This window comes from Bactrocera tryoni, chromosome 4 (assembly GCF_016617805.1).
Source record: "Bactrocera tryoni isolate S06 chromosome 4, CSIRO_BtryS06_freeze2, whole genome shotgun sequence".
NCBI lineage: Eukaryota > Metazoa > Arthropoda > Insecta > Diptera > Tephritidae > Bactrocera > Bactrocera tryoni.
In genome coordinates, this window is record NC_052502.1 from 25,745,261 (window position 1) to 25,768,717 (window position 23,457).

A 23,457-nucleotide genomic window follows, 5' to 3' on the forward strand; every position below is an offset into this window, starting at 1 on the left:
TGCATCCTTAGAATATCCTTAGTCGTTTGCATGCTTATTACGAGAGGAATTTGCTTCTTCGCCAGCAGTAGTAGCTTTGTTTTTTCTGTAGCGAGCAGGAGGTTATATGAGTAAGCCAGGTTTGCGTCCGAATCATGACCTGATTCAGCTTTCCTCGGACTTCCTCTACGTCTCGGGCTGTGATAACTGCTGCTTTGTCGTCCACGTAGCCGATTAAATATGATTCACTGGCATTTCAAGCTTTTAAAATGAACCCTTGTGCTGCTCCTGACGTAACTTCTATTTGTCGCGATATCTTTCTCGTCTGGTACAGCAGTTTTCTGTTACTAAGATAACTCTGCACCACACCATTGAGGGAATCGGGAATTAAAATTTTTTTTCTAAAGCGTCGATCATGTCCGCTCATCTCGCGCTATTGAAGGGGTTTCTAACGTCTAAAGTCACTAACACTACGCAATGCAACTTCTACTCTTTCAATTTCGCTTTGAATAGCGCTTAGAGTTGACCTTCCGGGTCTAAAACTGTGCTGTACGGGGGAGAGTCCGCCTGCTTCATTGAAAGCCGCTTCCAGTTTAATTCGAGGCAGGCATTCCGTTTAAAACTACTGCGGGTCCTTACGCGGCGATTGTTTTGAGCATTTCTGCTGGTATCCAGTCCGGGTCTAGCGATTTGTTAGTTTTGCGCTTGCCAGTGACCAATTGCAGTTCCTCGAGGGCGAACTTGGGGATTTCCGAAAGTCGTATAGCCTGTAGCCCCTTTATGCTATTAGAAATACTCCTGCTGGTATAAGTATTATAGATTCTGTGCAGTCGAGGTTACCATTTTTTTCTGAAATATTCTAAGGAAGAAAACTAACTAGACCTTGACGTTTTAGAGGTTTAAAGAGCTTTTGCAGCGGCTTTAAAATCGACGAAGAGATTGTGTGTGTGGATCTTCCTTTCACGGATCCTTTCCAAGATTTGGCGCGTGGTGAAAGTTTGGTGGATTGTAGATTTTCCAGGTGTAAAGCCACACTGATAAGGTCCAATCAGTTTGTTGACTGTGCACCTCAGTCTTCCACACAGTATGCTCGAGATAAATTTATATGCGATGTTGAGGAGGCTTATCCCATGGTAGTTGGCGCAAATTGTGGTGTCTCCACTTTTGTGGATTGGTCAGGACACACTTAAATTCCAATCGTCGGGCATGCACTCGTTCGACCATATTCTACAAAGAAGCTGATACATGCTCCTTATTACTTCTACGAGACCGTATTTGAACAGCTCTGCTGGCAATCCATCGGTCTCCGCCATTTTGTTGTTCTTCAGACGGGTAATTGCTATTCGAAATTCTTCATGGTCGGGCAATGGAACCTCCGCTCTATTGTCATCGATTGGGTAATCGGGCTTGTCATCTCCTGATGTAATGCCTTCACTGTCATTCAGCAGGCTACAGAAGTGTTCCCTACATAATTTCAGTATGCTCTGGGCATCAGGCACGAGATCACCTCTGGGGATTCCACATATGTACGTCTTGAAACCTTTTATTAGTCACCGCATATTTTCATAGAATTTTCACGTATTACCCCTGTCGACCAGCTTGTCAAGCACTTCGTACTCACGTTGTTCACGAAATTATTCATAAAATAAAACTAAGAACCTGCTGTTAACCTAAAATATCTCACCTATTGAAAATATTCACTAATTTTGAGTGAAATACTTCTTTTTGTTAAGTATGCTTTGCTCTTTATTTATTTAAAATGTATATGTTATAATGTAGAATTAAAAAAGCGGTCAAGAAGTAGCAGTTTAGGGCTTAGGCTGAATGCTAAATTCAAATACGCATTAATTCTCAGTCTAGTGAAGTTCACATCACGTCTAATTGCTCTATTTGGGTTTTCATTTCTTTTATTTTTTTTTTTAATTTTTATTATGTTTTAAACTTTTTTGTTTATTATTTTTTTTTTTTTTATTTTTTTTTTTTTTTATTTTTTTATTTTTTTTTTTTTTTTTTTTTTTTTTTTTTTTTATTTTTTTGTTTTTTTTTTTTTATTTTTAATTTTCTTTTTTTTTTATATTAAATTTTTCTCCTTTTTAATTGTATTTTTAATTTATTTATTTAAATATTTTTTTTTTAATTTTTAAGTTTAATTTTTTTAATTTATAATTTTATTTTTTTAATTTTTAATTCATAATTTTATTTTATGTTTTTTATTTTTAGTTTGTTTAATTTTTTATTTATATTTTTAATTTTTGTGTTTTTTTTTAATTTTTAATAAATAACGTTGCTTGTTTCTTACTTTTTTAATTTTAAATTTTATTTTTCTTTTCTTTAATTTTTAATCTACATTTTAATATTAAGTTTTATTTTTTAATTTTTCTAATTTATAATTTTTGTTTTTTATATTTTATATTATTTTATTTATTTTTTTCTTTTTATTTTATTTTGTTTTTATTTTTTTATATTTTTTATTTAATTTTTATATTTTTTTAATGCTTATGTTTTTTTTTAATTTTTTTTTTTTTAATTTTTTTGTATTTAATTAAACAGAATTATTTGCACAGTTAAAAATATATTGACTCTAAAAATGTTTAGTCTTAAATTAAGTATACATTATATTTAAGATTTTTTCTGTATATGAAGTTTTATTGTGTATCGTTAGTTAGTACTATTAGTATTACAGTAATTCGTTGGACTATACTTTAAGCTTACAATCCAATTAGCATTAATATTATTACGGTTTAGACAATAATAGTTTGGTATACAGGGGTATATGTATGTATGAATGTGTATATAACGCTCATCAATAAAATGAGTGTACAATTTCATAGTTTTTTAGTTTCATATATTTAGCAAATGCGCCTAGGGCTAACTACATATGTATGTATGTATATATATGTGAGAAAAAGAGCAATAACAAATTTTATTTTATATGCAAAAATGTTTAATTTTTTAGTTAATTTTAATTTTTAGCTAATTATCAATCAATATGTATATATTTTTGTAAATGTTTAACATTTTAGCAAAAGTCCAATTGGGGGAATGTTTTGGGTTAACAAAAGGTAATGTCGCTAACTGTTACTTAATTTCATAACCTAGAATATATTTTTATTTCATATATGTATATATTTAAATGTATACTAAATCTAAAGGGTTTAGTGTCTTGTCTTTTCAATTACATACCACATTTGCTTGCACGAATTGGTTAGCACAAAAACAAAAAATACCAAACGAAACAAAATAAACTTTTCAAAAAATGTGTAAGTACGAAAAATTATTTGTAATTACATACATAAGTAATACTGCCGAATAGATATATAGTGTTGTGTTCAAAGAGTTCTAGCAAATCAGTGGAAATTTCACTTTTCACACTTCGAAACGTTTGAAAGTACTGTTGGTTTTTAGCGGTGGTATAAAAAATAAACTGCTCTAACTTTAAGTACTTAAATTAATATGCCCAAAGAAAATTGTACTAAATGTAACTAAGTTTTGTGTAAAAGATGGCTGGCAAACGTATACATATTACTATTATGGCTTATTGGCTAAGTTTTACGTTTTCACTAATTATTCCTTACAATTCTCACATTGGAAGCATACATTTCGGTACCGTTATTTAGGGGATCAGGACTTTCAGCACTTAATTGTTACTTAAGCTTTAGTTTCAGATCATTATTATCGCACGATTTTACAATTTTTTCGTGCCATCAATATCGATGGTTAGATCCTGTAGCGAGCCACGTGGCTGTAGCAAGCTACGCTTCTCAGGATCCTTATTCTTTTTCGGCTTCGGGCGATTAGTTTTTGTATAACGATTTATCACGCCTTCCGGTTCGTCCATCATACGTAATATTTGTGTTTGATCGGATGAGTCGATGGGTGCAATTGAGATATCGCGTACGGCACGGAACTTACCGCAATTGTTGAGATGTTCGTTCTCCAAGCGGAAGAAGTTCCATACGAAACGTCTGTTGGACAATGGAAAAAAGTGGAAAATATGTTGTAAATTCGAAGCAAATTATTAATTTTTGTTTTAATCGTACCTGAATACTTCTAAAATACCGGTTATGGATGTCATAATATCGCTGCTAACAATTTTCATTTCAGTTAGGTAAAATGATAGAGCCCATAGGAAACGTAGCACCAAATCTTCGATGATGGCGAAGTAATAGAAGCCCTGCGTGTGTTAAAAATATATGAAATGTATAGTCTACTTTGGTCTTTATAAATTTAATTAGCACATACTGTGGAGTACACGATTTCCTCGCGCAAAAATGTGTTCTCGCCCGCATTCTTATCGAAGAGACCCCAATCCATCTTTATATCCCAAGTGTAAGCATAGCATGATGAGACGATTGAGGCAATAATCCACAACCAGGTGTAGGGATTGTCAAATGTGCTTGAATAGTAGCCTGTCAAAATGGAATAAATAAAAAGTTTAATAAACTAAAAAAAAATACAACCGAATATTGATAAGCTCACTATTTAGCTTTACAGGTGATTTGACATTCAGCGCTTATTCAGCTTAAGATAAACATAGCTAAATTAAGCTTAATGGATTGAAAATTCTTGTGAAGAGGTGTCAGGTATCGAATTTAAGCTGAATAAGTGCTGAATGTCAGAAAGTCAGAAAATCTGCCATGGAATTGCAATTAGAGACTACACTTTGCACGTGCTTTAGCATTGAGCACTCATTCAGCTTAAGACAATCTTAGCTGAATAAAGCCAAATGGTCTGATATTTCAGTTTGGGAGGTGTAACCTTATACAGCACTTTATTCAGCTATCACTAACTTAACATGAATAAGCTCTGAAAGTCGCAAAGCCTGAAAATCTGGCATGGAATTGCAATCAGACACCACACTTTCCACGTGCTTTAGCATACAGCACTTTATTCAGCTAAAATTATCTTCAGCTGAATAAGCGCTGAAAGTCAGAAAACGTGAAAATCTGGCATAGAGTTATAATAGCGAATACTAACGATTATTGAAGCTCCTTAATGTTGCGAATATGACCACAGCAAAAGTACTCGAATATTTTCCCGCATTCACCAAGTGAGGAAAGGCTTCACGTGTATCGCGGTAACGCCGCAGACACTGCGCAAAACGGAACCACGCTGGCAAACAATTAAATATCGGACGTATAATAAAATCTTTTTCCATGCATGTTGTAGCATCGAGCGCCTCAAACCAATTGCCATTGGTGAAATAGAAACACACCAAATACTCGAAATCCAGCAACGCTGTGCTGAGTGAATTCAACTGATCGCCGAGCCAGAAATCGGCGAAACCGACATGAAAGAATGGCGCCGCTACCATGCGACCCTGTAAAGCGAGTACAAAAAGACTACGGTTAAACATACAAATAAATATGTATTTTAACGGTAAAACTAACAGTTATGCGCAGCAGCCAGAAACGCGCGTCGTGGTGGAATACATGAAATGGATTCAACAAGAATGCCACCATCACAATCGTCAGTGTAAGCGGATTAATGAAAGCCGGTATGCTTAAACTGGCGCTATATAAGAAGCTTAACATGCTCAGCGTCCATATTACGCCAAATATCGCAGATAATTCCATTAGGTGCTGTTCGGAGAGATGATTACGCGGATCCAATTCGAAGATGAGCACATGATTGACACCCGAAGAACGCCAGCCGTAGATATTAACGCCAATCAGAAAGATGAATTCAATGATAAGCAGTGGACCGCGATATAGACGGAAAGTGACTTTGAGATTTTCGCCGGTAATATCGTGGAAAATTGCTGTAATATAAAGACATTTTGAATTTTAATACATAAAATATATTTAGAATATTATGAAGTGAAAAGAAGCATGAAAAGGAGCTAGAAAGATCAGGTCCTAAGTTGGAGAAACGCCGTGAAGTAAATATTTTTAACTTTCGAGTTTGAAAATCTTTATGTTTCTATCTCAAAAATTATGTAAATTTGATTCATAATTTTCGACAAAAATTTGGCGATTGAATTTGGATTTCTTAAAGAGTTTCTTAGCATTTAAAGAGCGAATAGAAAGCGGTGTTCCTATTAATTACGGCAAGAACAGTCCAGAAGAATAAATTTTTAAAACCAAGGACGTCAAATTCTTGAATAATAGTTTGTTTCAGAGTAAGATCAATGTACAAGGCATCCCAGGTGCTAGCTGAAATCAAGGGTTTGGCTATGGTAGTTATAAAAGTCACTACCGAGTTGACAATCCTTTCCAGTATATAAATTCCAGTCTTTTCCGGTTACGTAGGTCGGACTATCGTAGGAACGATGTTGTCGTTGTTACAACGGGTACTTAGTCCCCGTTGGGATGGTGAGAGTTAGCCAGGTTGTCGTCGACGTCATCTAGCGGAAGGCCCAAGAAACGTGCTGTTTCGACGGGATCGGACCAAAGGGAGAGAGGTGTTAGATGAGTTGTGTTTATGGGGCATGCAAAGAGGTGGCTAGTGTCATGCGGAGACTCATTGCACAGGCCATATATTGGAAATGTCGGGGTCTAATCTGGATAAGTATGAGTTTAACCAGAACGAAACTGCGCAAGGGTCCCTCTCGTTTCTCGCGGCAACTCGAGCTCTTCGTCTGTAATGGGTGGTGGTGTGACTCCAAGTACGCCATTCACTAGAAGAGACGGTGAAGGGGCTGATGGCTCCACTATGAATGGCGGTAAGTGCTTGTCGGAAGTTTGTTGCATCCGAAGTCTGGTCGGCGTACTGTCTAATTTCGTCAACGTGATTGAGGAATGACCTCTTGATGTTCCTAGGAGCGCTCCAAGCAGGTGACTGCGGGGGTGATTTCTGCGAAAACATCCAGCCGGGACTGCCTGGAGAAGAGTTCATTAACTGGGAGCATAAGCGGCTCACTATTGTAGGTGTTCAATAGGAAACGTCAGGAGGCATCCTGTCGTAGTCCAGAGTGCAGTGTTCTGACAAGTCTGAAGCTTCCTCATCTGCGTTCCACTGCATCCAGGCGACCATATTGGTGCGGCGTAGTTGAGTCGGCCGATTGCCTTATAAGTTGCCAACAACGTTATACCTAAAATCATAGGAATGATCGAGCAATCGTGCTCAACTCTCATATCGTAGGCTACAATCTGTGATGGTAATCATTCTAGCTTCTTCTAGTGCCAGATTCGGCAACTTCAGAAATACAACCAATGCTATCGATGCTGTTACAATAACCGCATTATCATATGAGATTTTTAAATAAGATATTTTCGAAATGTAATCCCCAAACGGCTAACTTACCCGACAACACCACCACTATGGCAAGCACAATAAAACTACCGGAAAATAGACCAACTTTAAACGTGGTCCAGGGACTCTGCTGTTCACCTAAGGGCGGTACACGCAAACGTTTCATAGCGCGCGTACGATCGCCGCTCTCCAACTCAGTCGTGACGGTGGTCTCCGTTTCATTGATAATATTATCAATGTCTTTATTGGTGAAGAAATGTGAGGCTTCGACATACTCCTGACGCCACTTGGCACCGGTGTCGACGCGCAGTAGCTATAAACAATAATTGTAAAGTAAGAAATATTATAATTGTGTGATATCACAAACGAAATGCAAAGACACCCACCTTATCATGCTTCTTGAGAATTTTGCGAAAACCGGTATGATTCAAGTTCTGATAGTTTTGTAATAAAATTAAGCTCAAGTAAAATTCACTGAACGCCAGTTTCAGTTCGGCCGCTTTGCGATGCGGCAAACCGGGTTTTTTCAACGATTTCGATTTTTTCGCCGAGCGCTCCGACTCTTCGATGCACGTCTTCAGCTCGGCATTGAGTGTGGCGAATTTACGTGTCGCTTCGGCTAACTTTTCCGAATAGAATGTGTTGATTTTCTTCAATTCCTTGTCGCAGTAATGAAAGAAATTCTCATCGAAATTGGCGAAATGACGTTTGAGCACCTCATCTTCAACGCTGTCGACAGAGGGCGCTTCCTCGACGGCCATGTAAAGCATGGCTTTCATTTCCTGTGTTGAGTTTCGGGATTTTTATGCGAAATTTAATATTTTTTAAGTATGTATGTAATGCGTTATATACCTCATAGTTAATGTATTGTTTGCGCCATTCCGGCGTTATGTGCGCCGAGAGATGTTCGGCGAATTTCATCTTGTCAGCTCAATGGTCCGCCGCTGTAAGGAAAGGCGAAAATAACATTATTTTACATTGAAGCGTTGATTTACTCTACAAAAAATTTAAAAAAAAAGTATATAAAAACAACAACAAAAAAATAATAACACGTAAACTCGCATCGAAGTTATAATAGCCTTCACAAATAAAAACAGTTTCCATACAAGAACTTGAATTTGATGGGTGACTTTGTATGACAGCTATATGTCATAGTGGTCCGATCTGAACAATTTGTTCGGAGTTTGTACCGTTACCTTGCCAAATTTCGTTAAGATATGTCGTCAAAAAAACAGTTTGCTTTACAAAGGCTTGGTTTTATTCGAGTAGTTTGTATGACAGCCATATGCTACAGTGGTCCGATCTGAATAATTTCTTCGGAAATTTTACCTTTACTTTGAAAAATAATCTGTGCAAAATTTTGTGAAGATATCTTGTCAAATAAAAAAGTTTGCCATGCAAGAATGTGATCTTGATCGGTCAGTTTGTATGGCAGCCATATGCTACAGTGGTCCGATCTGAATGATTTCTTTGGAGATTTTACCTTTACTTTGAAAAATAATCCATGCAAAATTTCGTGGAGATATTTTGTCAAATAAAAAAGTTTGCCAAACAAGAATGTGATCTTGATCGGTCAGTTTGTTTGAAAGCCATTTGCTACAGTGATCCGATCTAAATAATTTTTTCGGAGATTTTACCTTTACTTTGAAAAATAATCTGTGCAATATTTCGTGAAGACATCTTGTCAAATAAAAAAGTTTTCCATACAATAATTTGGTCTTGATCGGTCAGTTTGTATGGCAGCCATATGCTACAGAGGTCCAATCTGAATAATTTGTTCGGAGTTTGTACAGTTGCCTTGGACAATAACCCATGCCGAATTTCGTGAAGATATCTTGTCAAATAAAAAAGTTCCCCATAAAAGGATCTGATTTTGATCGGTCAGTTTGTATGGCAGCAATATGCTATAGAGGTCCAATATCGGCAGGCCTGACATATGAGCAGCAGCTTGTGGGAAAAAGGACGTGTACAAATTTTCAGTTCGATATCTCAAAATTTGAGGGACTAGTTTGAGTATATATATATATTTTTCTAGGGTCTCCGTCGTTTCCGTTTATGCAAAGTTAATACATTTTGTTCAGGGTATACAAATTGCTCGTTGACTAAGTTGCGTATTTTTATCTAAGATATTTAAATTGTGACGCGCCTCCATCAATCAGAAAAATAAATAAAATATAAATCTATACAAGCTTGTCTACGTCGCTGCTCAAGATTTAGATAAATTATGATGAATCGCAGTGCAAACAGCCACTTCAAAGTATATAAAATAGATATATATTTACATATTCAGCCACTTATATATACTTATATAGATATATATTTACATATTTGTATGTTCGTATGTCCTGACATATTAATTTCCCTCGAATTTTCATTAAAAAAATATCAATGTCAGACATCACGCGCCGCGTTTGATCAATAGCCACTGTGGCATTGCTTGGATTCTCGTTGTCAGCCACCCAAACCTGCTGGTAACCCAAAAAAACCGATTTATAATATATAAACAACAACAACACAGCAAGAAATCGTACCGCGATTGATTGGGATTTATAGGCACGAATCGGCGTATACACACATGCACATACATATGCATATTATAAAAATTGTTTGTATGTAACATTGGCTTATTGTGGTTTATTTACCTCCAATAAATCAAAACTGGCTTTTACCAACAACAATTACACGCAATTGATAATCCCAATGCCGAGGCAGATCACTTACTTACATTGAAGATGTGCTTAACGGGAATTACTCTTGTGTATATAAATATACATACATATATGCCAGCACCCTTTGTGTAAGTGGAAGATTTTTTTATCAAAACATTTAAAAATGCAAATTGGAAAGTTAATTAAATGCTTGTAAGGCTGATAAACTGGTTTTATAGCGTCAGTGCCGCAGCGATTTATCTGGAATTATAAAAATATTAGATAACAGGAATAAACACTGTAAAAGCCTCATTACTGTTAATTACATTGTGTGCCAACAGCAAAAAGCGGTAGAAAATCTTCTGAAGATTAGAATCCCTAATTGGTTTGAAAGTAAGGGTTTAATCTTGTTGTTCTGAAACTTATCACAGAAAATGGGTGCAGATACCCTTGGTTAGTGTGGAATGTGCGGCAGATAAACTGATGCCATTCCAAAGATCAATTGCTTTTGTTGGTATTAAGTAGAATTAGTCTGTATTATCCGACAAATGAGGCATCCGCTACCAACCGAACCGAACTAGCAACTGGTGGCCGTTCCCACGACAGTCGGGTAACCGAAACGGACCCGGATTTTTATCCCGCCAAGGACTGTCAACTCGGCATAATTCTGCTACAACAACAACAACCAACAGGTGGTCGCTCCCTTTTGCCTCACGGTTTGAGGCACTGGAAAAGATGGACTACGCCACGGCACACTATCTTGCTAGGGCCCAAAAAAGATCAATGCGTGTCTTATTAGACTATCAGACTAGCCTACCATACAACAATCGCAACATACAAGGCGATCGGCAGGCCGGTCATAAACTTCGCCGCATCGATATGGTGGCCTGGATGTAGCGAAACTCAAACGAAGAAAGTACAGACTTGTCATAAAACTTCACGGGTTCTCGTCTCGGGTTGAACCCATACACAGCGAAGACCGTTTGATTCCGGTTAAGGAACATAAGGAGTTCCTCTCCAAGCAGTACCTGCTGGGATACGACCATCTGGGAACAGCAAGAGATCCTTTCTTGGCTACGTCGAACACATCCAACTAGGCTTCAGATGCAACTAACTTCAGATACGCACTGACTGCCAATCATAGTGGAGCCATTAATAACTTCATCGACTCCCCCTCAGTGAATGGCGTACTGGGAGTCAAATCACTACCCATTGCAGACAAAGTGCTCGAGTTGTCACGAGAATCTAGAGTGAACCTTGCGCGACTTCGTTCTGAATCATGTGGCAAGTTAAACTCCTAATATCGACCACAACATTCAAATATATATCCAGCATACATACATTGAGTCTCCGCATATCACTAACCACCTCTCTGCATGCGCAGCGAACTCCACTCAAATAACACACTTCTCCGTATGGTTCGACCTGGTTGAAAAAGCTAAAAAAACTTTTCAAGGCCTGCGAATTATAATTTCTCTAAGACAAATCTCTGCTTCGAGCCTCTCACTCTCATAACCGGAGTTGATGGTTGTGCTCAACGTCGTTCTGTATAGTCGTATGAGCTTCGCAAGGATCCCTAATTTAGACGTGGCGTCGAATAGGCAGTTCTTATCTGTGCTGTCGAAAGCGGCTTTGAAATCGACAAAAAGGTGATGGATATCGATCTGTTTGTGAAGTGTCTCCAGAATGTAACGTATTGTTAAAACCTGGTCTATTGTGGGTTTGGCAGGTCTAAAGCTACACTGATAAGGTCCAATCAGTTTATTTACAATGATCTTAAGTCTTTCGTATAATACTGTCGAAAAAACCTATATTAACCCGAAATATTAAGAAGACTGGTTCCGCGATAGTTAACGCAGACTGCGGGATCTACCTTCTCATATTTAATAATTTATATTTTAGTGCAATTTCTGCCCTCACAAACACAAATTCCCTAAATATTGGGTAGTCAAAAAACTCTTTTAGTATTTTGCCAAAACAAAAAAAAATTCAGGGAAGTTGAAAAAGTGTGTGAAAATATTGAAGAAATTCGCTATATTTTGAAAGGGAATGTATCAGCTCGTGTAGCACAAAAATGGTTCGCTCGCTTCCGTTCTGGAAATCTCGATGTGAAAGATGAACCTCGCTCTGGTCGACCTATAGTTGAAAAAGTCGATGAAATTATGGAAAAGATTGATCAGGACCGTCACATAAGCAGTCATGACATGCTAAAGAACTTAACATTCATCATCAAACTGTTTTGAACCATTTAAAAAAGGTTGGCTGTAAAAAGAAAACTCGATGTTTGAGTACCTGATGAATTGTCTGTGAAAAATTTAATGGGCCGAATTAACATATGCGATTCTTTGCTAAAACGAAAAGAAATCAAACCATTTCTGAAGCGAATGTTAACAGGAGACGAAAAGTGGATCAAATGCGATTGATTGATCAATTAATTCATAAACTTTTAGAGAATCTTAAAAGTATTGTTGAGCGTATGCAATTATCTTACTTTAAAGAAATGAGCAAGAGCTCTTTCAACAAAGCACTTTTATCTCAAAAATACCAACATTTTTACTAACGGGAATTCCTTCATACTTGACGTAAAGTAAGTCTCTTTACAAAAAAAAAAACAACAAAACGCTGCCTCGTTCTTCGGTGAGTAATAACTTAATAGCGCCATTTATAGACCACTTACTGGCATGACTGCCTTCAGCGCCACAAAAGCCGATTGTTGTTATGCGTGATATTTTGTGCCCAACTAATCCCACCCACTTTCAGCGTCTGTTAGTGGCAGCAAAAAACAATAAATATACGTAATAAATTGATAATGATAGTTTTCCCCCATGCAATGGCCATATCTAAACCACTAACATATCTAACACGTGACACCAATTGGAGAATAAAGTTTTCGCGCATATTACAAATAGGCTCGGTTCGGCTCGGAAAAACATGCAAATTATGTATGTGTGTAATATTTGAGAATATACTTGTATGTGGCTACATCGGTATAAAAACTGCTAACTAATGTAACTACAGTGGTGGTCACAGAATTGGATACAATAAGAATAGAACCTAGAGATTATTAATTGGAGGACCGTTCAAAATAAGAGTTTACTCAAAGGGTTTCAGACATATGTACATAAGTAGTACGATTCAATTGGAAGTCACTTTTTTGCAAAGGATATGTATGTATATTATTCATCAATACAGAGATTTCAAAAAAGTCATATTCTGAATTTATACCATGAAAAGGATATATGAAGTTTAGCACGAAGTTTGTAACACCCTGAAAGAATCGTCAGAGAGTCTATAATTTATACTTGTATATAATATAAATGATCAGTATGACAAGCTCAGTCAAGTCCGCCTGCCTTGCTTTCGAGATATCAATGTAAAACTTAGCACACGTTATTTTCTTCTCAAGAAGCTGCTCGGAACCATTGATATCAGAAATCTCTAGGATACATACATACATACTTACCGAGCAAAACTAAGTCCTTATATGAAAAACTTTTTATTTGAAAAATTATCTTCATGAAAATTTGGCATTGATTATTTAACCTCCAAACATTTGTTCAAACCGAACTACTATAGCATATAGCTGCCATACAAACTGACGAATCAAAATCGAGATAATGATATTTTTCTATAAGAAATGCTCCTGTGAAAGATAAAGTAAAAGGAAATAATTGGTAGAAGAGGTAGGAAGCTTATCCGAATGCTTAAGCTGCTGACCTCTGCTGAACACAGCTTCAAAACAGCCAAAATTGATATATATATATGCCATATGGGGTATATATAGTATATCGGTCCATTCGATTATCCTAATACAATAGTTTAATAACAATTAGCTTACAAAATTGTAATGTCGTACCGAAAATAAATAAAAATCGCTTTTTTTAAACTAACAGAAGTGGAATCACCTGTAAAATATGTACCTAATTACGTAGCCGTCACTGTATTTTATTTACTATACACACACGCATACAAGCGGAGTGGATTTAGTATCAAACTCAAGGTGATGAAAAACAGGTGTGTTATTGGAAATAGTTTTCCCATACCAAGGCAACTGGAGTTGTTTACTCAACTGCCCAACGAAATGAATGGATGGCCATAAAAAAGCAAAGACAAGCAGTATTTGCAAATTAACTAAAATATTAAAAGATGCTTGAACATACACAGTAATCGAATTTAATCGTTCAATCTTCTCAGAAATCATATATTTCTTAAGATTAGTTATGCCTTTTCGAATCTATAAAATCATTGGTGAAAATATCGGTTTCAGTGCCTACACGACACGATCAGTATAGTGACTAAATCGTTTAAAGATTTGGGTGATCCAAGTTTTTCAATAGGCTTTTTGTGACAGATCACAACTGAGTCGTGTCAAGCTGTCACGTAATTTTTATGAACCCGTTCAACTTTATTACGAAAATTCACGTTCTGTAAGGAGTGTGTTTCGCGCACTTCGTTCAACTTAGGGTCAACATAACAGGCATACTGAGCATCACCCATCTTGAGACCGCGCAGTCATTATTTGATATTATTCGACCGAATAAACCACGTCCAACACACAGTGAAGAAAATTTAGCAAGAAGACCGTGGAGAGTCGATTCGGATTGACGTATGGAACGACTTGGGGCATTTTACGTCGAGGTCCTAAATGTGTACGCTTTTCATACAATACAACTTGTTCAAGAACTGAAGCCTCTCGACCTTACCAAGCGACATCGCTTCGCTCTATGGGCTAGCGAAAATTTCTAAGAAGATCCGACGTTGTCGAACCAAATTTTCTTCGGCAATGAAGCCCATTTCTGGCTCAATGGTTATGTAAACAAGCAAACTTGCTGCATCGAGATGAAGAACATCCGGAAGAGATTCAACAGCAGCCATTTTATCCAGAAAAAACAACGGTTTGGTGTGGTTTTTGGGCCGGTGGAATCATCGGTCTATATGTATTTCTTCAAAAAATGATGCCATGGAGAACGCAACCGTCATTGGCGAACGTTATCGTGCCATGATAATCGACTTTTTGATGCCTGAATTTGAAGCTCGTGATGTTAGCGACGATATCGTTTCAACAAGACGGCGCCACTTCCCACACATCGCATCAATCAATGGAGCTAATACTTCGGTGAGCAGATAATTTCACGTTTTGGACCAACATCGTGTGACATAACACAGTTCGACTTTTTGCTGTGGGGATATGTAAAGTCTAAAGTCTATGCGGACAAAATCCCGCTTCGATTCGGCCATTGGAGCAAAACACCACGCTTGTAATTCGCCAGTTACCAGTTGAAATGCTCGAACGAGTCATCGAAAATTGGACTCAACGGATGGACCATCTGACCCTTTCCATGGCCAACATTTGTAAGAGGTAATCTTCAAAAAATAAATGCCAAAGAATCTAGGGAACCTCGAAATGGATCACTCTTCATTTAGATGTGTAAATTATGTCAGCAAGCAGAATTGGATTGCCGATTTGTATTCCTTCATTTCCCTTAACTAATGATGTGTTAATTTTCTGAGTTTGACAAGAAAATAACAACAATAAAATAATTGTAGTACAAACGAATTCATTCACATTGATAAGAGCTGTGTGGGGCAGCGCATTTTGTTATCTTTTCATCATTTACGCGATTTTGTTGCTTTATTTCTAAACCAGAGGCCCATGGGTATTAGTTAATTCTTTACAGAGATCTTAATTGCAACAATTGATACAGCAAGAAGCCTACAGAAAGATTATAAATTTAAGTTTTCAAAATGACAGTGAATAAGTCCTGTATAAGTATTTCCCGAAAGTGAAGACCCTAAACCGCTCTGATAGCAAAAATGCCCTTAAATGCTCTGAAATTAACTGCAGCGAAAGCGAGAGCTTTTCGAAAGTCTTCCACTGTCTCTAGACGCCTAAATTTAGATTAGGTAAATTCATTCGGTATAATCATTAAGTTGATCATTAGCTCAATCGGCGCTGAGCCTTCTAGATCATTTCACATGGATATCAATTTCCAGCGCTACTCGGCGTAAATTCTTTACTCCTGTTGTTTCCAAATTTACTGCAATGGATAAAGCAGTAGGTGAAAACTCTCTACTGCTATAGAGATTCCTACTACTGTACAGATTGACTACTCTTAAGTAAAAGATACTTTTTCGTTGAATTTGGAGCGATGACTTATTATACATATATGGGGAATTTGTGTTTGCGGGGCAGAGTTTCGATTTCAACTTACTATGTAGAATATAGAATATTTAAAATGAGAAGGGAGGTCCCGCAGTCTGCACTAACTATCTCGGAATCAATCTTCATAATATCGCGTATAAGGTTCTTTCGACTGTGTTGGGCAATAGACTTAAGTCCATCGTAACTAAACTGATTGGACCTTGTCAGTGTGGTTTCAGACCTGGGCAAGATCTTCGCAAGCCTAGAAAAAGTAGCAAAAGAGGTTGGTTTTGTGGTGAACGAGGGCATGACAAAGTACCTGGAGGTCACATATAAAGATTCCTCGCTTTTTGGGAACTACGTCACTGTTGACAACTATAAATTTGAAAAGGTTAAGGACTTTGTATCTCTAACCAGCTTAATTTTCACCAATAGTCTATGCCCTGAGATCAAGCGCAGAATAACGCTTGCCAACAGAAACGAACAAAAATTCCGTTCTATAAGAATCTAATTATTCCTATCTTTCTATAAGGCCTAGAAACATGGACAATAATGACCCGAGATGAGAAAGCACTTGATGGATTCGAGGGAACTGTTCTTCGCAAGATCTTTGGAGCCATCCGCGTGAGCGATGAATATCGAAGAAGATGGAACCTGTATGAACTATATAGGACATAGATATAGTTAAGCGCATAAATATGATACTCCAGTGGAAAACTCCCTCGACTCGAGGCCCTATGGGTGGACAAGGGAAGCAAGGGCGCCCACGCTTCCAATGGAAGGACGCATAGGGACCTGTTTGCACTTGGTGTATACAACTGGCGAGAACTCAGAAAGGACAGAAGCAACTGGCGAAATTTTATGTTCTCAGCCCAAAGCGACCCTCGGTTGTAGAACCAAAGAAGAAGAAGAAGAAAATATTGTTACTTGAGCTGCTAACCTACTTCTTTCCTTCCTAACACTACATTATGAACGGGAAGCAAGTACAGAGACTAAATTCGACGACGTGATCCCTTATTTCGCAAGTTCTTCAGGTATCAGTGGTAGAAAAACTCTTTAGATAGATTATAATGTCTGTCTAGAAATGAAATCCATTATTTTTCCAATAGACGGTAATAGTGAACTGCCTGCGTTGTATAAGTGAGGACGTTACATGACGCTTGAAAGTCAAGATGTTGTAATAAAAAACTACTTAGACAGTTTTGTGATTGCTTGTCTTAGTATTCTTTGAGCACCCATGAAAGTGCAATATATTTACAGATTTTCTTCGATAAAGGCGAAAGTGCGAATCTAGCGGCTGGAAATGTAAATAGTGTGTATAGTCTTGATAATTTAGCTCAAGATTAACGATTGTGAAGGTTTTGCCATGTGGTTGGTGAAACTGACAGGGAATCATCTAATGGGGAGCTCATATTACGCCCCCACTACGGCCAAACTCTTAAGTCGAACCTGTATTGTCAACAATAGGACCGTCTAAAGGAAGCAATGACCGTCTTTGGCTATTAAGAAAGGAATTGTCTTCCGTCAGACAACGTCAGGATGGGTGGTACTTATATAGTCATCCTTTAGTCCGTACCTGGCACCATTTATCTGTTTAGATTAACACTTACCCATCCAAACGGGGTTACATCGCCGAAAATGAGGTTAGATCTGCATGCAATGAGTCTTCGCATAACACTGGCCACTTTTTGCATGCCCCACCAACCCCACTGTATAAAAAACACCTCTTTCCCTTTGGTCCGACCTCGTCGAAACAGCACGTTTTCTGGGCCTCCCGCTAGATGACATGTGTGACCCGTCGACGACAACCTAGATAACCCTTATCATCCTAACGGGGACTGATAACCATTAAAACAAAAACAACAGCATTTATCTGTTCTTTTACACACATGGCGAATCATTTTTATGGTGAAAAATTCCCCACAGGAGAAGTTTATGAAAATCGACTGTTTCAGTTTTCTAATAATAGGGACGGAAATTTCTATGAGAATGGCATTATGAAATTTGCTTCAAACCAGCTAGTTGTTCTATAATTTATTCATTATATAATATACTATCTTGGGGCTGGTGTGTATTCTCTCTCAAGACACTCTTTAGTAAACAGTTACTAATTTACTGAGTGCAAAAAAATTCTCTGTCACAATGCAAATATAACAATTCGAAATAAAAAAAAAAAACAACAATAAATTTTTAAAGTTGCACAATCAAGAAAAAAATTCCGATAACGCGACAGTAAATGCGAAAATAATAACATTTTATTTTAAGCAAAAGCGTTAGCGTTTTTCATACTGTCTTATCTAGCCATTGGCAAATTCAATCAATTAATACGATAGATCTAATAAGATGAGTCAACTCTGGTTATGGAGACATCTGAAGAGGCAAATTTTAAGTGCAAACGAAAAACGGATGTGAACGCAGAGTGGGTGAGTGATATGAATCTGAGGTATATATAAATTTTATGAAGCACGGTATCATATATTGACGATTCTATTTGTGTAGTACCAAAGTTTGTATAAAAAATTTATAAAATATCGTAAGTCAAATAAGGTGATTGCAATACCTAACACTATGCTTATGATTGACAGATGTCATGAATAAAGGAATTTGAGAGAATGATCTCTCAATTTGTAGACAATTGCTAACTTTGGTGAAAAATATCGAAGCTGAGTGTTTTCTAAGCAAATTACTTCAAACCTTTGGAAAACAGATTATCAGAAGAGTATTTGATAAAATTAATTGGCATAAATGATAGAAAAAAATATTAGAAAACAAATCTAGCAATAATTTTGGTCGAATTTGGCCCTTTCTTCGACAGTTTTTCGTAGAAAAAAATAAGATTTCAAAATAAAACAAAAAGCTTCTACAGCGTGATAGAGAATGCCAATAAAAATGTTCTAGAAACTACATATATATCTACAAAACTCTTCCTTTAAGAGTGGAAACCATTTTGAAAAACACCATTCTGTGAAAAACGCGTTTTAAGATTGTCTAGCTCCGTTCCCCAATCTGTTCCCTTTCTACAAGAAACGCTGTAGCGACCGTAATAATTTGAACTTCGAGTTCAAAGATTTAAGAGAATGTTTATTTCGGTGTATACTATCCGATAATACAACAAAAACAATCGATTTTTCGAAATTTCAAACTGAGACAATCCCTTAAATTTGGTAGGTCAGTTTGTATGACAGCGGTATGCTCTAGTGGTCCGATTTGAACAATTTCTTGGAAGATTGTGCCGTTACCTTGGGCAATAATCCATGCCAAATTTTATAAAAAATATCTCATGAAACGCAAAAGCTTTCCATACAAGGACTGGGTTTCGGTTGTTGTAGTTTTAGCGGGCACCTAGTCCCCGATAGAATGGTAAGGATTAGCTAAGTTAAGAAACTTCTGTTTCGACGGGAGCGGACCAATGGGAGAGGGTTGTCAGTGCGAGAGGTGGCCAGAGTCATTGCGCGCGGAACCTATATTGGATCCACTGCATATTGGTGCAGCGTAGTCTTCCAAAAACATTCTCCGTCCTTTCCCCAAGTGCTACCGGCTAGTGACTTGAGAATTTTGTTGCGGCTCTGTACTTTGGCGATAATCGCGGTCGTATGAAGAGTGAAGGAGCATAGACTATCAAAAGTTACACCTAAAATCTTAGGATTATTGACAATCGGAATCTTGACGCCATCGAATGCAATATTAAGGTCAAATCTGCACTTCTTCGTCCAGTTTGTATATATGGTCGCTGTGGATTTGGTGGGGGAGAGTGTTAAGTTCCGTGAAGAGAAGAAACTAGAAATGTCCGACAGATAGCCGTTTACCTTTGAACACATGCCATCGATTGTCTGATTGTCCGACGTCAATATCGTGCAATAATCAGCGTACGAGGTTATGGAGACTCCCTCTGGTGGCTGTGGGAGTTTAGAGATATAGAAGTAAAACAATAGCGGGGAGAGGACACCACCCTGCGGAGCCCCTTGTTTAATTCTTCTCAGTTTTGAATTTTTTCCACGAAACAGTACGTATAATTGACGACGGTAGTTCATGGTCAACCTCTTCAGTCTTGGAGGGAGCATAGTTTTTTCAAAGTCCTGCAGTAGCGTTGTGTGACTGACTGTGTCAAAGGCTTTTGACAAGTCCAACACTACGAGGATCGTTCTCTCACAGGGTGGTTTCTGGTTAAGACTACGAACTACCTGGGCGTTTACGACGCTAAGTGCTGTGGTGGTACTGTGTACTTTTCGGAAGCCTTGTGGGTGGTTTGCTAGGCTCAGGTGGTGAATGAAGATCGGTAGTAGCAAGACTCAAGTGTCTTCACCGGTGAGGAGAGGAGAGTTATCGGACGATAGGACTCCACTTTTTAGGCGGGTTTTGGTCGTTCAGTTTGTATGGCAGATATACATATGCTATATTTGCCCGATGTCGGCGCTTTCGACAAATGAGCAGCTTTTTGGCGAGAAAGGGACGTGTGCGAAATTTCAGATCAATATCTAAACAATTAGAGACTAGTTCTCCAATGTAAATCAACTCAGCTTGATCATTTACATATATGTACATACATATGCATATACCATACACTTTATAGGATATCCGACGTTTCCTTTTGGGTATACAAACTTCGTGATAAGCTTAATATATCCTGTTCAGTATATAAAAATCAAATTATCAATCAACAGGGGCATGCCATCCAAAACGTACAGAAGCAATTGTTTAGAAATTGACTACTGTAACAGTTATTAATTTTAATTATGTATGTATTTTAATGCCTGAGTACACATATCGGAATATGAGCATTTAATTCACTCGATTAATCCACTTAACATGCAATTTGATACGAAATACAAGGTGTTATCTATTCGACAAGCATTCCCAGGCAATCAATCATGTTTGACGGCACAGTGCACTGCTATGACCAATGGTTTTGATGTGCACAAACATGTACATACATGCATATGTATATGTGTTTAGTTCACACATTTGTACAATACTCTGTAAGTATGTATGTCTGTAGGTGGGAAAGCACAAAAATGATTTAAAAACTTTAGACAAGTAAGCTCATATAGTACGTATATATCAGTATCCACTTGAAAATTGATGGATCGATATGTTGTAGGTGTGATCAATTTCAAGTGGAGAGCGTTAAATTATCTATTTACAAGCTATCGTAAGCGTTTTAAAGTTGGAAAATGAAGTGATAAGCTTGCAAGTGTGCAAACATCAAATTTTTGCAGCGCTAGTTGTGAGCAAAAGATGAACTTGTTGTCAATAAATATTTGACAAGCGCTTCACGCGCCAACTTACATCTCTCAGACAATTTCTTATATAAAATCAATGTAAAAAAATGGCAAATTTCTGTCAACACTCTTCCCTTTTTAGCTTGCCAATAAGCTTGTGGAAGTTGGTACACATGTATCTACTTCAACATCACTTCAATCTTGAATAAAAATGCGTATGCTTTCGAAGCAAACTGCTCTTCATTACGGCGATTCAAGCAATTCAGCATCAACTTGAATGTTACAATAAATAATGGCATTCTAAATAGTTCGTCAAGAGTTTGTCGAGCTCTTATCGCTGATTATGACTATAATGAGCGTGTTTTGGGTCGTGCTTATCTCTATTTCGCTGCAATTTTTAGCTTCCCTACGGGTAAATAATTACATATATACATATGTACACAAATATAACGCAAAAAAGTAATTTAGAAATATAAAGGAAAAATTAAATCAGCGCCACATACATATGTACATAAGTAAACAATGACGCCAGTTAAGAGGCAACAAATTCCAATAAAAAAATATAATTAGCACTTGGTAAATATTGGCCAAAGAAATATCACATTATTCAAAAAACATTTATATTTATTTTGTGTGTTTGGTTGTCGAATATGCAGGCGCTTTTGGTACATTACACATTGGAAAACATTTTGCGGTGAAAAACAGGAAATTCAATTTTGTGTACATATGTATGTATGTATATGAATATGTATATTAAGCTGCAAATGCGATTCCTGTAAATTTTTAAGCTCATACGCAAACAAAATTGCGGTCATGCGGCTACAGAAATCATGTATAGTCGCTCATTGCCATTAAATGGGTGCGTTACAGATGCATTGTCAATTTATTCCATGCACCAAAAAACAACTTTAAACCTGTTTGACATGTGCCGAAAACGTGTGCTGCATCAGTCGATGTTATTTGGTAGACAAAGCCATAATTGTATTTTTTACTATTTTGAGTTATTAAATGGTTGTTGACATAAACGCACTTAGCTTTATCGACTCTTTGCTTTGTCTGGCGGAGGAGCACAAAGTATGAAGACGCGACAAAATTTTTTTTAAATATTATTAAGATTTAATGCTGTAGCAATCATAAACAAATAACATAGTTGCTGCTTTCTTATGTCACTTACTCACATTAATTAAATTTAAACCGACAGCAATGCCCCACATCAAGCATTTTTTCAAATAAATTTAAGGGAAGGATAGTTTAGTAAAACTAACTAAAAATAATAAAAAACAATCGATTTTTAACTGGGCCAAGGTAAAGGCCGAGTTATAAATAAAGTGATATGTTGCATCTATTTGATATTTCTAAAACAATGAGTTCGATTAGGATATGTTTATAGCCTGGCAATTTCAGTTGCCGTTTAACGCTTATATTTCAATTAGTAAAGTTATTTATTTGTATACATAGAAGCTATTTAACGCCTAACTGCATAACTAGTCACATGAAAACAATATATTAATGACGTTAAGCTTTTTTGTATTAAAAAAAATAAACTATTAACTAATAATGCTTGTGAATTATTTCTGAACGTGTTTTCTAGAATTTGCTGGAGCAGATCTTCAACTTTTCCAGAAAATAAATATTTAGAATAGTTACAAAATATAAAAAACGTTTACTATAACTATGAGTGAACAAATCACCCTTCATAACTCCGTGTAAAGTTATATACTCGGGCTTTCAGGTACTTAAATTGTACTCCAACTAATCAGTAAAGCAGATAATTACGCGTTGCTTTATTAAAAGCTGTTTCACAATCGATGTAGAATACAGCGCGTACTTTAATTAAAACTCATTTATTTATTGGGTGTTCATTGACCACCCAACGTAAATCAGGTGGAATTTTGAAATGTGCAAACGTTTCTGAATATTACCCTTTGCATCGAATTTAGCAGCGTCAATTGGTGTTTTTGTATTAGTCGCCGTAGTGGTGCCGCAGCTAGCTGATTAACTGATCACACTTTGTTGTTTCTAATTGAAAATTGATATCACAACTTTTGATACTTGTACGTATTTCAACTTGTTATTAAATTTTATTTCATTAGTGGTTGCTTTTTAGATACTCGTATAAGTTTTGTTTTCTTAAAACTAAAGACACTGTGTAAAGTAATTATTACTTTTTTTTTTAATAAAAACAAGGTTAATTTCCTTATTTAAAGTAAATATAATGCACACAAATAATTTTAATAAAATACTTAACGCGACGAATTCCCAGCGGCGACTAAAC

General features: G+C 36.8%; 1 protein-coding gene across 1 annotated transcript; it reads right to left on the reverse strand.

Moving 5' to 3' along the window:
• Nucleotides 1-2,597: 2,597 nt before the first annotated feature.
• Nucleotides 2,598-23,380, reverse strand: LOC120774862 (xenotropic and polytropic retrovirus receptor 1-like). The gene is made up of 9 exons (XM_040104690.1): nt 23,105-23,380; nt 8,026-8,117; nt 7,560-7,955; nt 7,225-7,486; nt 5,370-5,740; nt 4,957-5,299; nt 4,222-4,388; nt 4,020-4,153; nt 2,598-3,944 (listed from the first exon to the last, which is right to left on the reverse strand). Exons 2-9 carry the CDS (start codon nt 8,092-8,094, stop codon nt 3,665-3,667), a joined length of 2,022 nt encoding a protein of 673 aa, XP_039960624.1. The 5' UTR covers nt 8,095-8,117; nt 23,105-23,380; the 3' UTR covers nt 2,598-3,664.
• Between the last annotated feature and the right edge of the window lie 77 nt (nt 23,381-23,457).

What these genes read in the sequence shown, in the direction of transcription:
- LOC120774862 (XM_040104690.1), bottom strand. Translation starts at nt 8,094, where the DNA reads ATGAAATTCGCCGAACATCTCTCGGCGCACATAACGCCGGAATGGCGC. An exon ending in AACAATACATTAACTATGAG is followed by an intron (nt 7,956 to 8,025) that starts GTATATAACGCA and finishes AACTCAACACAG; the next exon opens with GAAATGAAAGCCATGCTTTA. An exon ending in AGGAAATCGTGTACTCCACA is followed by an intron (nt 4,154 to 4,221) that starts GTATGTGCTAAT and finishes TAACACACGCAG; the next exon opens with GGCTTCTATTACTTCGCCAT.